The sequence below is a fragment of the Bufo bufo genome, chromosome 4, assembly GCF_905171765.1.
Source record: "Bufo bufo chromosome 4, aBufBuf1.1, whole genome shotgun sequence".
Classification (NCBI taxonomy): Eukaryota; Metazoa; Chordata; class Amphibia; order Anura; family Bufonidae; genus Bufo; species Bufo bufo.
In genome coordinates, this window is record NC_053392.1 from 602579029 (window position 1) to 602592399 (window position 13371).

At 43.8% G+C, this 13371-nt stretch overlaps 1 protein-coding gene across 1 annotated transcript in view; it reads right to left on the reverse strand.

Moving 5' to 3' along the window:
* Positions 1–410: 410 nt before the first annotated feature.
* LOC120999598 (calpain-2 catalytic subunit-like) overlaps positions 411–13371 on the reverse strand; it is a 68917-nt gene continuing 55956 nt past the window's right edge. Inside the window, exons 11-12 of the mRNA XM_040430554.1 lie at positions 11485–11690; positions 411–633 (exon numbers count right to left, since the gene is read on the reverse strand). Of these exons, the coding sequence (XP_040286488.1) occupies positions 11496–11690 (195 nt within the window). The 3' untranslated portion in view covers positions 411–633; positions 11485–11495. The remainder of the gene's footprint in view (positions 634–11484; positions 11691–13371) is intronic.

Consider the following 13371-nt stretch of genomic DNA (forward strand, 5'->3'; position numbering starts at 1 on the left):
ATCAAGCTGGCAGCTCAAGGGAGTGTCTTTTCTGCTGCAGCTCAGGGGGCGTGTCCATGCTCTGCCTATCACAGCTCAGGAGGCGTGTCCATGCTCTGCCTATCACAACTCAGGAGGCAGCTGAAGGATGAAACTGAGCATGTGCGGCCATCTCAGTGAGCAGGTCAAAGAAATAAGAGAAAAACAACCAGCAGGTGGCGCTATGCAGATACATTTTATTGAATAACTCAGTGGCAATGATACATTTTTAATTACATGCAAATATAAAAGTATTCAGATGCAGGTGATGGTTTGAAAACTAGAATATTTTTTGTGGGACAACCCCTTTAAGAAAGTCAAGCTACCACTTTGTTATCAAAATCAGACAGTTGTTCATTTTATGATTATGTAAAGCTTTTCTTTTTCTCAGCTACAAAGCTATCCAACCCCAAATTATGTCGAGACATTCAGTTCACACAAGAGGAGATTCTGCATTTCAGAGCAAATTGTATTGAAATAATCAACATTTACGCATATAAACGATATAATAGGAATCTATTGAGAATGTGCTGATTAAAGGATGAGGCCAAGCATCTTTTCTTTCTTATCATTGTATCTGTGGATCTATCCTCAGGCCAATAGTGTGGTTATTCACTGTGAAAATAAAAAGATAAATTCATAAAAGGAATGAAGGGGCACACTCAAAAGGGGTGTCCCATGTGGTGTGCTAGACCTCGACGTGGCCACTGAGGAAGAGGTACAGCACCTCGAAGCGCGTCTGGCGTGAGGAGTGAGCGTTGCACTGAATACCTGCAATAAATAAAGAAGATAGAGGAAGCTTTGTCCGGATTCATAGCAAGCGGTCGCCGATTGGTGACGTCATCCCAGCTTCACCCGGTCTCCCAAGCAACCAGGTCACGTGGGACGCCACGTCGAGGTCTAGCACACCGCGTGGGACGCCGCTGGTGTGCGGCCGCCTGGAATCAGCGCTGCATCAGAGGCAGTGAAGACAGGTAAGACCCAGCTCCTGGGGATCATCTATTGTGGCATTGTGAATGCACTTTTTGGCGGAGTTATCAACTGTGAGTGTTGCCGCCTATATCAATTGGACTTTGACTGAAAACGATCAGAAGTTATTGGCATTTAGTGCTATACAGCCCTCATCATTACACCTATACAGGTGCTGCACGTCCATTGATCTACATTTGGTTGCGGTATACTGACACACGTGCCACATTTGAGTGATATATAGCCGGCACATATGCACCACCTTTCTATCGATTAGTAAGGGTCTCAGCTGACATACTTGCTACAGGAATCACCCTGGGACAGGTGTACTGTTACACGGGACTCAATCCTATATATATAGAGGTCATATATTTGTATTCAGCCTATATATTATGTATATTTTTACGGGATATTTTTAGGTTAAATAAAGTGTCTATCGTTGCTTTTTCAAGTGAGCCCTTTTGAGTGGGCCCCTTCATTGCTTTTTGACATCCACATTTCACTTTGGTCCGTAGGTGAGCACCTTATCTCATACGTGAGAGGTTGAGCCGCTGAGCTTTCTGGTTATATAAAATTCATAAAAGGAACATCACATTAGAGATGGAGCCAGGATCACAACTTTACCCTGGCGGCAATAACCAGCTCATTCCACCACGTTCTCAGTAACGTTTCATGACTTTCTCGATTACCATAGGAACTCTTTAAAGGAAGTTTTCAGCATATTGTAACTAAATCTTAATCATTCTAATATGAAACTGTATTTAGGGAGTCTTCAATTATTCTGGAGGTCTATTTGTTTTGGGGTCTGGTCTGGGGTCTGTATTCATTCTGGGGTATGTAGATATTCAAGGGTTTGTATTCTGGCGTAGTATATTCACCAGCTATCAAGCCAAGGGATGATCCAGATGCATGGACACCACCCCGGAAAGAGTAAGTAATAGAAGAAAAACAGAAAGCAATCCAGCTCCATCGGAATACAAATTAAAATCTCTAAAATGGCGGCTGCACGTGTTACAAAGTGAAAGTAAGAAGCCTGGGTACGCGAGATCACCCATAATGCCGTGCAGCCAGCCATCCCACAGAGAGCTATCCCCTAATCCTGCGCGGTCTCCGCCATTTCACTATGAGCTGAGCATAGGGAGAGACGTGACAAGCGCTCATGCACTAGGGACAGTGTTGCTGAAAACTGTTTAAAAAATAATATTGGATAGGGAGAGTGCAGGGGCAGTGCAGGGATATTGTAGGGAGAGTTTTTTGAGACTGTAGGGAGGCCATAGGGAGAAAGTAGGGAGACTGCAGGTTGCGTGCATCTTGATCAACTACTGCGACATTCATAGTTAATCTGTTATTTTATACATAGACTTACTGTGCGTCAGACTCAATATTTAAGGGCGGTCTAATATATCGTTTATCTTGTTCAACTGCTGCCACATTCATAGTTAATCTGTTATTTTACACATAGGCTTACTGTGCGTCAGACACATTCTTAGTTAATCCGTTACATTGCAGTTCAGTTACTATGGCCAACAGACAGTTGCCTGGGCCCTCCAAAGGAACGGACAGTGGCAAAAATGTTGTTGTAGCTGGCACAAGTAGCAGCAGAAGAAGTGGGTTGTTACAGCCACAGAAACAAGCCAGAGCTGCCCCTGTCATCATATCAAGTGATAAGAGATACACACAGCCAGGAATCGGTGGGTTCTTCTGACACCAAGCTTACTTGGCATGGCCTAGGAACTGCCTTTGTGCCCTCACCTGTCCTGAACCTGCCTCTTGCTTTTGCTGCTCCTTCTGCTAGCCAAGTAATGTATGCTACTGTCTGTACTCTGCTTTTCAGCGAGGATGAGCTTTGTGAGGACAGTCAGCGGTTACAGGCCAGCACAGACTTGGAGGAGAGGTCTGCTGCTGACTCCTCTAGGAGTGCAACTACCAATGATGACAATCGGGTGGGAGCACATGTTGCAAGAGGTCAGGGAGCATCACCCTAAAGTGGTGTGGGAAAACCATGCCACTCATTTAGTGTTACAGCTTGATGCACTAACCGCTGCATCTCCCACTGGCATGTACCCCCTTCTCCAGCAGTCAGGGCTCAACAATGTCACCAAAAGGAAGCTGTCATTCCCTCCCATCAAATTCAATGTTGTCTATTGCTCTTGATGCTCCTCCTCCTCATCGCTTGTTTAGACAGCAATCGATCCCCGAGGCGATTGCAAAAAGATAACAGTCTGCGTGCACTCATCCAATGGTGCAGAAGCTGAACGTGCACCTGGCATCAACACAATTCTAACATGTTTGGCTCTATACACCACCACAATGGATTTAAAATGAAACGAAAAAGATGTGCTTTAACTGCAGACAGTCAGCTTTAATTTGAGGGTAATTACATCCAAATCAGATGAACGGTGCAGGAATTACAACAGTTTGCATATGTGCCTCCCACTTGTTAAGGGACCAAAAGTAATGGGACAGAATAATAATCATAAATCAAACTTTAACTTTTTAATACATGGTTGCAAATTCTTTGCAGTCAATTACAGCCTGAAGTCTGGAACGCATAGACATCACCAGACGCTGGGTTTCATCCCTGGTGATGCTCTGCCAGGCCTCTACTGCAACTGTCTTCAGTTCCTGCATGTTCTTGAGGCATTTTCCCTTCAGTTTTGTCTTCAGCAAGTGAAATGCATGCTCAATCGGATTCAGGTTAGGTGATTGACTTGGCCATTGCATAACATTCCACTTCTTTCCCTTAAAAAACTTTTTGGTTGCTTTTGCAGAATGCTTTGGGTCATTGTCCATCTGCACTGTGAAGCGCAGTTCAATGAGTTCTGAAGTATTTGGCTGAATATGAGCAGATAATATTGCCTGAAACACTTCAGAATTCATCCTGCTGCTTTTGTCAGCAGTCACATCATCAATAAATACAAGAGAAGCAGTTCCATTGGCAGCCATACATGCCCACGCCATGACACTACCACCAACATGCTTCACTAATGAGGTGGTATGCTTAGGATCATGAGCAGTTCCATTCCTTCTCCATACTCTTCTCTTCCCATCACTCTTGTACAAGTTGATCTTGGTCTCGTTGTTCCAGAACTGTGAAGGCTTTTTTAGATGTCGTTTGGCAAACTCTAATCTGGCCTTCCTGTTTTTGAGGCTCACCAATGGTTTACATCTTGTGGTGAACCCTCTGTATTCACTCTGGTGAAGTCTTCTCTTGATTGTTGACTTTGACACACATACAACTACCTCCTGGAGAGTGTTCTTGATCTGGCCAACTGTTGTGAAGGGTGTTCTCTTCACTAGGGAAATAATTCTTCGGTCATCCACCACAGTTGTTTTCCGTGGTCTTCCGGGTCTTTTGGTGTTGCTGAGCTCACTGGTGCGTTCCTTCTTTTTAAGAATGTTCCAAACAGTTGTTTTGGCCATGCCTAATGTTTTTGCTATCTCTCTGATGGGTTTGTTTTGTTTTTTCAGCCTAATGATGGCTTGCTTCACTGATAGTGACAGCTCTTTGGATCTCATCTTGAGAGTTGACAGCAACAGATTCCAAATGCAAATCGCACACTTGAAATGAACTCTGGACCTTTTATCTGCTCATTTTAATTTGGATAATGAGGGAATAACACACACCTGACCATGGAACAGCTGAGAAGCCAATTGTCCCATTACTTTTGGTCCCTTAACAAGTGGGAGGCACATATGCAAACTGTTGTAATTCCTGCACTGTTTACCTGATTTGAATGTGAATACCCTCAAATTAAACCTGACAGTCTGCAGGTAAAGCACATCTTGTTTGTTTCATTTCAAATCCATTGTGGTGGTGTATAGAGCCAAAAAATTTAGAATTGTGTCGATGTCCCAATATTTATGGACCTGACTGTATATCGTTTACAGCCCACTGGGTACATGTGGTTGCGGCCCAGGCACACCAGTAACTTGGCTAAGTGGTCTCGTGCTTCAGTGTTCATAGCACAGTGGTCTCGTGGTCAAGGTATATCGATGATATGTTATCCATCTGGCAGGGCCCTATAGTGGATTTGAATACTTAATGTAAATGATATAAATATCAAATTGACATGGAAACATAGACGGGGACAAATTTAATTCCTGGATATCCTACTAAGTAGGGGGTCGGATGGCAGGGTCTCCACAGACCTCTTCAGAAAATCTACAGCAACGAATGCTCTGTTACATGCAAACTCCTCTCACTATCCACAGACTATCAAGGCCATCCCTACGGGCCAATTTTTAAGACTTCGCCGGATCTGCTCAAGTGACGAACGTTTTGAGACCCAATCGGAGGATCTTTCTAAAAGATTTCGTAATAGGGGCTACAACCAACGTGACATCAGAAAGGGTTATTTAAGAGAAACATCCTCCTCTAGAGACCCTCTTGGTGAGTATAAAAAAGACCATTGATATGAAACCACGATTCATTATGCCTTTCAATGCACATTGGGGGAAAATTCGGGACATTATGACAAAATTTTGGCCTATTTTACTTTCAGATAGTGACCTTAGGGGGTCACTTTTAGATTATCCCTTAATTACGTGGAAAAGGGCTAAAAACTTGGGTGACATCCTTACAAGGAGCCACTATGTCCCACATGTAACACGTAACTTCTTTGGCAGCAGGGGCCCCAGATGGGGGTCATTCTCCTGTGGTAGCTGTCAGGCGTGTAGATGCATAATGAGGACATCTACTTTTAAAGATTCAAATGGGGTCAAAGAATATAAGATTGTCCATCATATTACCTGCAGGTCAACAGCAGTCATCTACTTGATAGTATGCCCTTGCAATTTTTTGTATGTTGGCATGACCACTAGGGAGCTCCGGGTAAGAGTTTTGGAACATGCCAGTAAAATACGATTGGCAGGTACAATGAAGACGGAGGATTCGGTCAAGTTGCAACCCATAGCCCTACATTTTAAAGAAAAGCATAACTTTGACCCGAGGGGTCTGCAAGTTAGGGCATTGGCAGAGTGATTTTGGGTTGCCAAGAAGGTGACATCAAAAAACTACTACTCCAAAGGGAAACAAAATGGATAATAATGCTGAACACTGAGATCCCCCAGGGATTAAATGAAGCAGTTAGTTTCAGGTCTTTTCTGTAATTGCGCTTTTTTAATATTTATGTTGGTATTTGTTTTTATTTGGGGTTCATGATTTAGTGTTTATATATGTATTTTGCATCCTAATTTTTTGTCTTCTATATTTACAGCACCTGTGAGGTCATACTACCTTTAAAGCTGTGATGCATCACACCCCTTGTATGTGAGGTCCAAAGTGGAAAGATGTCTTTCATGTTATGCACCAGACACTTTAATATTATGAATTTAATTGGGGGTTTACTAATTGAATTCTGTTTTTAGTATAATTTTTTTTGCATAGTTGTGTACACAGATATCTTGCAATAAGAATTTTTCATTTCTGTTGAGTTGCGCTTAACATAATCTTGTATGTGTTTGATTAATTATTATTATATGATTTATCACTACCACTATATTGATTGAGATTTAGGTCATTTTTATATGATTGACTTTATATTTATATGCACTATTACACTTTCGTTCACTTATACATTATGTATGTGATGGTGGCTAGGATGTTTTACTACACATAAATTAGTTATGGTATTTATATACCTCTTGTGATACAACAAGTTGGATTGGTCCTCTTAAATTCATCTTTCCACCGAGATGCCTTTCTTCATCCTGGGGTGGACGCATCACGTGCATGCGCTGGGTGGCCGCATCATGTAGCACTCTATATTGCTCGTTCACATGGTGACGGGCATGGGCGGCGCCCCGCACCGCGCATCATCGACTTCCTGGATGGACGCTTGGTGGTGCGTGGGTGCGCTCGGCATCGCTCACGTGGTGACGGGCGGCGCGCTATGATGATGCGGACCTCCTAATCATGGCAGGTATGCGACCATGATTAACCTCAGGTGCATTTTTTGTATATATACCCCTACATGTACCAGTATGTTTAAGCCTCCTGACGAAGCCAGTGGGTTGGCGAAACGCGCGTCGAGGTAGCAGTAGTACCGGGAGCCCCAGGTCACCTGTCCACCATGGGTAATATATTTTGAGTTGTTACATTTGTGACTTCCACCTACTATTCGCCTCCAGTTTTCTACATCCATGTCCTGCTTTATGTAGTTCCTCTCTTGCATCTTAGACACAGGACATTTTTTCCCCTTAGTGTCTTTTATACATTGCAGGACTGGTGGTAGTTTCTGGTGTTGTTGAATGCCATTTTTCCATACATGTCTGCACTCCTTATTGGACTAGGCTTAGTATTTGGTGTCACTTTTAGTATTATTATTCATGTATCCTGTGGGCATGTGCCCTGCTGTTGCTCCCGGGCGGTCTCTGTAATCAGGGGTTTAGGTGGAGGTATCCCCTTGTGGGTTTTTTCCTCCCCCCATTGATTGTTTTCACCTATGTATTTGTTTAATTATACTCAATGAATATTTTTGTTATATTTTATATGATATTCTCTGTGAATTAGTTTGGGGCTATTAGTTAGTTCTATTGTAGGTGTTACACCAGTAACTTGGCAAGGTGATGGCAATGCTGCCTCTGCGTTGTAATGCTGGGATTCCTGTTCCAGTGTCCTGCTCTGACTCCTCATCCTCCACTTTGTCCTCACCTTCCCCTCTAGGCACAGTTGCAGCGTACTCAAGTTGTGTGCAGTAGGTGTTTCTGGGTGATGTAGTGCAATATACACTAACCTGGTACAGCTGACTCTCTGCAAGGGCAGGTATAGGTAGAAATAGTTCGTGACGCCAGTGCCAAGTAAACGGTGGCACGCCGTTTGCGGATGCAGGAATAAATTGAGGAAACGTAGTATTAAAACAGAACTCCAACTTTAGTAGTTTTTCAAGCAGAGACAATAATGGAAATGCAGTTCCTTAGCATACAGTCGATTTTGCAATTCGGTCGATGCAGGCAATTCAGTTACAGCAGGGTAATTACAGAGTGTTGAACACAGGACTTGCAGCACAGGAGCTTGCACTCTAATTCTGTCTGATCCTGGAATACAGCAATTCTTCACCAAGGCCCATTAACCTAATTCTGGCTTTATATCCTTGGCTATGGCTTTTATAAGTACCTCCTCTGTCTTTCTGAGTACCTCTGGCTTTCCTGATCTTTGCCTCTGTCCCTCTCAGCTTCCTCAGGCTCTTGATCTAAGATATTCCTGTTTCTGCATATGGGAATTCAGGAGGGAATCTTCTCCTGGACAGCAGGCTTCAGGCCTGGACTTGTCTCAGACATTGTCTAATCTCCAACTGTAGATTACAGACACTAGACTCCGTCTGCCTTGCACTTCCCTGACTGGGCCTTATATAAACTAGGGCTCTCTAGCTCCCTCTAGCGACTAGAAGCTGGAATGACACCCCTGCAGGCCTGTACATGCAAGTTTCACAGTAACAGGGAAATACATAACATTGCATTACATGACACTTTACAAAACTGACACATACCAACTTCTCCATAATTAAGGAGGGACGACAGCACACCAAGTGACACTTTGGTAGTGACGGGTATTACAGTTCCCGTACACTACACAGTTCACAGTGGTCCTCCAGCATATCATCTATGCAGAGCTAGGCGTTGTCACACGGTTCTGCAGCTGCCTTGGCGAAAGCAGCCAAATCAGGGGAAACTTGTAAGCGTCATCAATAAAGAAATCAAAAGCGGTCTGCCTCCTCGACAACTGGAGATGGGAATCCAACTGGAAAAACATTTTGTCTGCACTACATCAGGGAGGGCGCACGTTTTCAATTTCATTGTCACCTGGTTCCTCAAGTCTTCCACTGAACTGCAAGAGCTGTTAAAAATGTCAAGTTAACTGTGCATGCACTTCAGCCACTCTTACCGTGCAAAACACGCCCTCCTTGAGCTACAAAAGCAAAATGCTCTTCCCCACCATCGCCTGATATCCAACGTTTCCGCCTATTGGATCTCCACGCTCCATATGGTAGACCACCTGTACTAGCAGAGGAAGAGGGTCAGCGATTTCTTAATGGTGCAGACAGACAGGTCTACTCCCTGGTGTGACTTCTGCATTATTCAGTGGTACCTCGTGTGTGACAAGTGCCGTTTGCTCAGGCCCTTTGAGGAGGCCACTTTATTTGTCACTGGGTAGAACTACGGGATAAATTATGTCATTCCATTCCCTAACGTCCTGGAGGGGAAGCTGACAAATATAATGGGAGAGGGGACAGAAGACATGCAATCTACATTTCATGGCCACCTGAACCACGAGGAGGATGAACTGGCAGAGGAGGATGAAAACATAAATGGTCAAGAATTTTATACACAACTACACGGTCAGTATTTGGGAAGTATTTGATACAGTAAGTATTTGCAAGCTAAAAGCAGGAGTGGGTCCAAAACACAGATGAGATGCAAATAATTCCATTCCATTTTATCTTTGTTTTGGACCCACTCCTGCTTCTGGCTTACAAATACTGATCAAATACTGATGCAAAATACTGACCAAATACTGACCGTCTGAAAGAGGCTTTATGGATTCTCAAAATACTGGATTCATTTTTTTCTTTTAGTTTTCTTTTCTTCTGATGAATCAGTAGAACAGAAAAATAAACAGTGATGTGAACACAACATGTCACTGCTACTGCTGCTGCCCCCCCAGTCTGTCACAAGGCTGGTCTGTATTGTCCCTGTTACTGCCACTGCTGTTGGACCCTATCCCCACTCTGTTTTGGGGCCACTACTATCACTGTTACTTCCACTGCCGCTGCTGCCACCCTCCCCACTGTGTTATGGGGCCACAATTTTCACTGCCGCTGCTGCCACCCTGCCCATTGTGTTATGGGGCCACTATTTTCACTGCCGCTGCTGCCACCCTCCCCACTGTGTTATGGGGCCACAATTTTCACTGCCGCTGCTGCCACCCTCCCCACTGTGTTTTGGGGCCACAATTTTCACTGCCGCTGCTGCCACCCTGCCCACTCTGTCAGTGTTATTTCACTGCTGCCTCCCTCCCCACTCTGTCATAGGGCCACTAATTAAATCTTGAGGCACTGCGCGGTTAAGTCCATGGCAATAAATTAGACCTGACGCTAACATTGACCTGTAATACTGACACACAGTAAATCTACAGCGAACAGAAGGGAATAAAAAGTGTGTTTTTGACTGCAACAACATGCATTAAAATAAAAAAAAATTCTCCACTACTTTATTGGCGCTGACTCCATTTCTTTATTTTGTTCCACTAAAGAACCATTGGACTGCGGTGGTGCACACAGTTTTTTTTGCTTTACTGAAGGGTGCTGTATGCTTTTCTTTTTGTTTTACAAAACGGATTAGCTATGAATGTGTGTGGACTACAACGTGATGCGCATGGCGATAAAGTACATCTGCCTGTAATACTGATGGCACAGTATCTACAGAACGGATTAACTTTGAAGGCGGGTGCACTATAGCGTACTGCACATGTCGATACACTCACCCTGCAATCTCCCTGCAGTTTAACTTCCAAGCTTTCACACTGTGATTGGGGTTTACCAAGTGGGATGAATATGATTAGGCAGAGTGGCCTGGGTTTACCTGATTGATCGCGATTTGTGACAAATTAATTCAGAATGAATCAAATTTCTTGTATAAGTTTCCGCAAATTGGCCGAATCAAATTTTTTAAAAATTCCCTTATCTCTAGTTTTAACTAAAGAAGAAGGAGATTTTAATTTGCACTCCAGTGGAGCTGGATTGCTTTCTGTTTGGTTTGTTTTCTGGCATCTGATCTGAGTTATGTATTCTTTTAGTGAGTCTGAATTTATTCTAAGGTCCCTATTTAATAAGGCGGTTTCCAGCAGTAAGACTGGAGCAGCTTCGGAATGGCAGCACGGAAATCGATGAAAGTATGGTGTCTTTTTTTACTTTTAACCCACTGTAAGCCACATATAAAAATGTTGTACCAACTGGACGACCACTTTAAGTGGTCTGGTGTCACTCTGTAGTTATTTTAGAGGTCTGATCTAGGATCTGTATTTTTTCTGACCTCTGTTTTAGATTAGGGTGGCTTGTTTAATATCTGTATTTTTTGGGGGGTCTTGTCTGAGTGTAGATTTATTTAGGGGCTTTGAGGCCTGAATTTATTCTGGGGTCTGTAGTTAGCCTGTAGTCTGGTCTTAGGTCTCTATTTTGGGGGGCATTCCAAGGTTTTTCTGGGGTCTATATGTATTCTGCAGTCTGGTCTGTCGTCTGTATTTCAAGGTGCAATCCAGAGTTATTCCGGGGTCGGTAATTATTTTGTAGACTGTTTCTTCTTGGGTCTGGTCTGGGGTCTGTATTCTTTACAAGGTGTGATGAAGGATATAAGCACTGTGTGATTGGGATATAGAAAGTTAGCAATGTTTGGGGGAATGGTCTATGTAAATATGTATCATTGGACAAAAGTGAGTGAATATCAATCTACAGAAGTGATTCCAAAGTAACAGAAGTCATTTCTGCATACAGTACTTACCGTGCTCTGTCTCATTTTTCAGTAAAAATACGGAGGTAAAAATCAACTTCTTGAGACTCAGAATAGGTTGCTGCCACAATGACATAATCCCCTGGAGGAAGCATAACCTGACCTGATACGTCACGGTAAGAAGCAAAATGCTCAAAAATCGGATTGTTTTTCTTGAAGAACTCCTTCCCCAGAGGACTTTTGTCTGAATGTGCAACCTGTTGTATAGAGAACAAAATGATGACTATACAGTAATAGTGTAACATTAGCATCAGTTACCATTATCTCTGTATCCAGTGTAAGTATCACAGAGCGGAAGAAAAATGTAATAAAGCCTACATGGATGGTAAAATGAATCCATTATCCAATATCTTTCTATTTATTGGCTATTTATATAGTGATATTCAGTATCAGCTGTAGTAGCAGTAGTAATAGTAGTAGTGGTAGTAGAGTAATAGTAGTGGTGATAGTAGTATAGTAGCAAAATTAGTAATTGTAGGGTGGTAGTAGTAGGACTAGTAGTAGTGGTAATAGAAGTAGTTGCACTAGTAGTGCTAGTGGTAGTAGAGTGGTTGTAATGGTAGTAGTAGTGGTAGTGGTAGTAGTGCTAGTGGTAGTAGTGTTAGCGGTAGTAGTAGTAGGGTGGTAGTAGTAATAGTGGTAATAGTAGCAGAAGTGGTATTGGTACTATTAGTAGTAGTGATAGTAGAGTAGTAGTAGCACTGCTGCTGATAGTAGTGGTAGTAGTAGACAGGTGGTAGAAGTAGTAGTAATAAGAGTAGGGCAGTAGTAGTAGTGGCAGTGAAAATAGCAGTGGTAGTGATACTAGTGGTAGGAATAGTAATAGTGGTAGTAATGGTTGCGGTAGTAATGGTAATAGTAGCAGTAGTAGTAGTGGTATAATTAGCAGCAATGGTAGTACTAGTAGTAGTATAGTGGTAGTAGTACTGCTGATAGTAGTGGTAGTAGTAGTAATAAGAGTGGGCCAGTACTAGTAGTGGTATTAGTAGTAGTGGTAGTGGTGGTAGTAGAAGTGGTAGTGGAATAGTAGAAGTAGTAGTGATAGTGGGATAGTAGTAATAGTAGTGGTAGTAGTGGGAAATTAGTAGTAGTAGAAGTGGTGGTGGTAGTAGTGGTAGAAGTAGTAGTGATAGTAGTAGAAGTAGTAGTGGTAGTGAGGTAATTATAGTACAAGTATTAGTAGTGATAGTGGTGTGGTAGTAGTAGTGTTAGTAGTAGTAGTGGTTATAATCAGTGGCGTAGCTATAGGGGTCGCAGCGGTCGCAATTGCGACCGGGCCCCTAAGTCAGGGGGGCCCACGGGGCCCCTGCCTCAAGCCAGGAGAACGTGGCCCGCAGGCGCAGCTGATAACTGTCTGAAATCAGATTCACAGGACAGGGGGCGGAGCCGAGCACTGCGTGACGCGCACTGTGCAGGGCAGGGCCAGGTGAAGTGAGGAGGGGGAGCAGCTTCAGCCTTCCTTCAGTTGAGGTCGGAAGAGGAAGCGGCTGTGTGCAGCGCACGGTGCTGCGAACTTGCGAGACGAGTGAGTGACTCACTGACTCCGACCTCTCTCCCTATCCTGCGAGACAGTCACTGACACTGACTGACAGACTACTGACTTACTCAGGTGTGCGTGGCGCTGGCCCGGCGGCGTGATAAACTGCCCGAGCCTGACCATCCGACCGGGGTCCTGGTCCGGTCCAGACTCCAGTGAGTGACTGTCCCTGAGTGAGTCCGGGCCCCCCTGACCCGCCTGGTGGGAGCGCCGGTGGTGAATCGTGATAACTTAAGCAAGCCCAGACCAGTCAATACCCCCTTTAGGAAATCTCAGTCACTCTCGTCATCAGATGTGACTGCAGCAGGCCAGCAGCGATCGATCAGCCAGGTCTGCCAGGA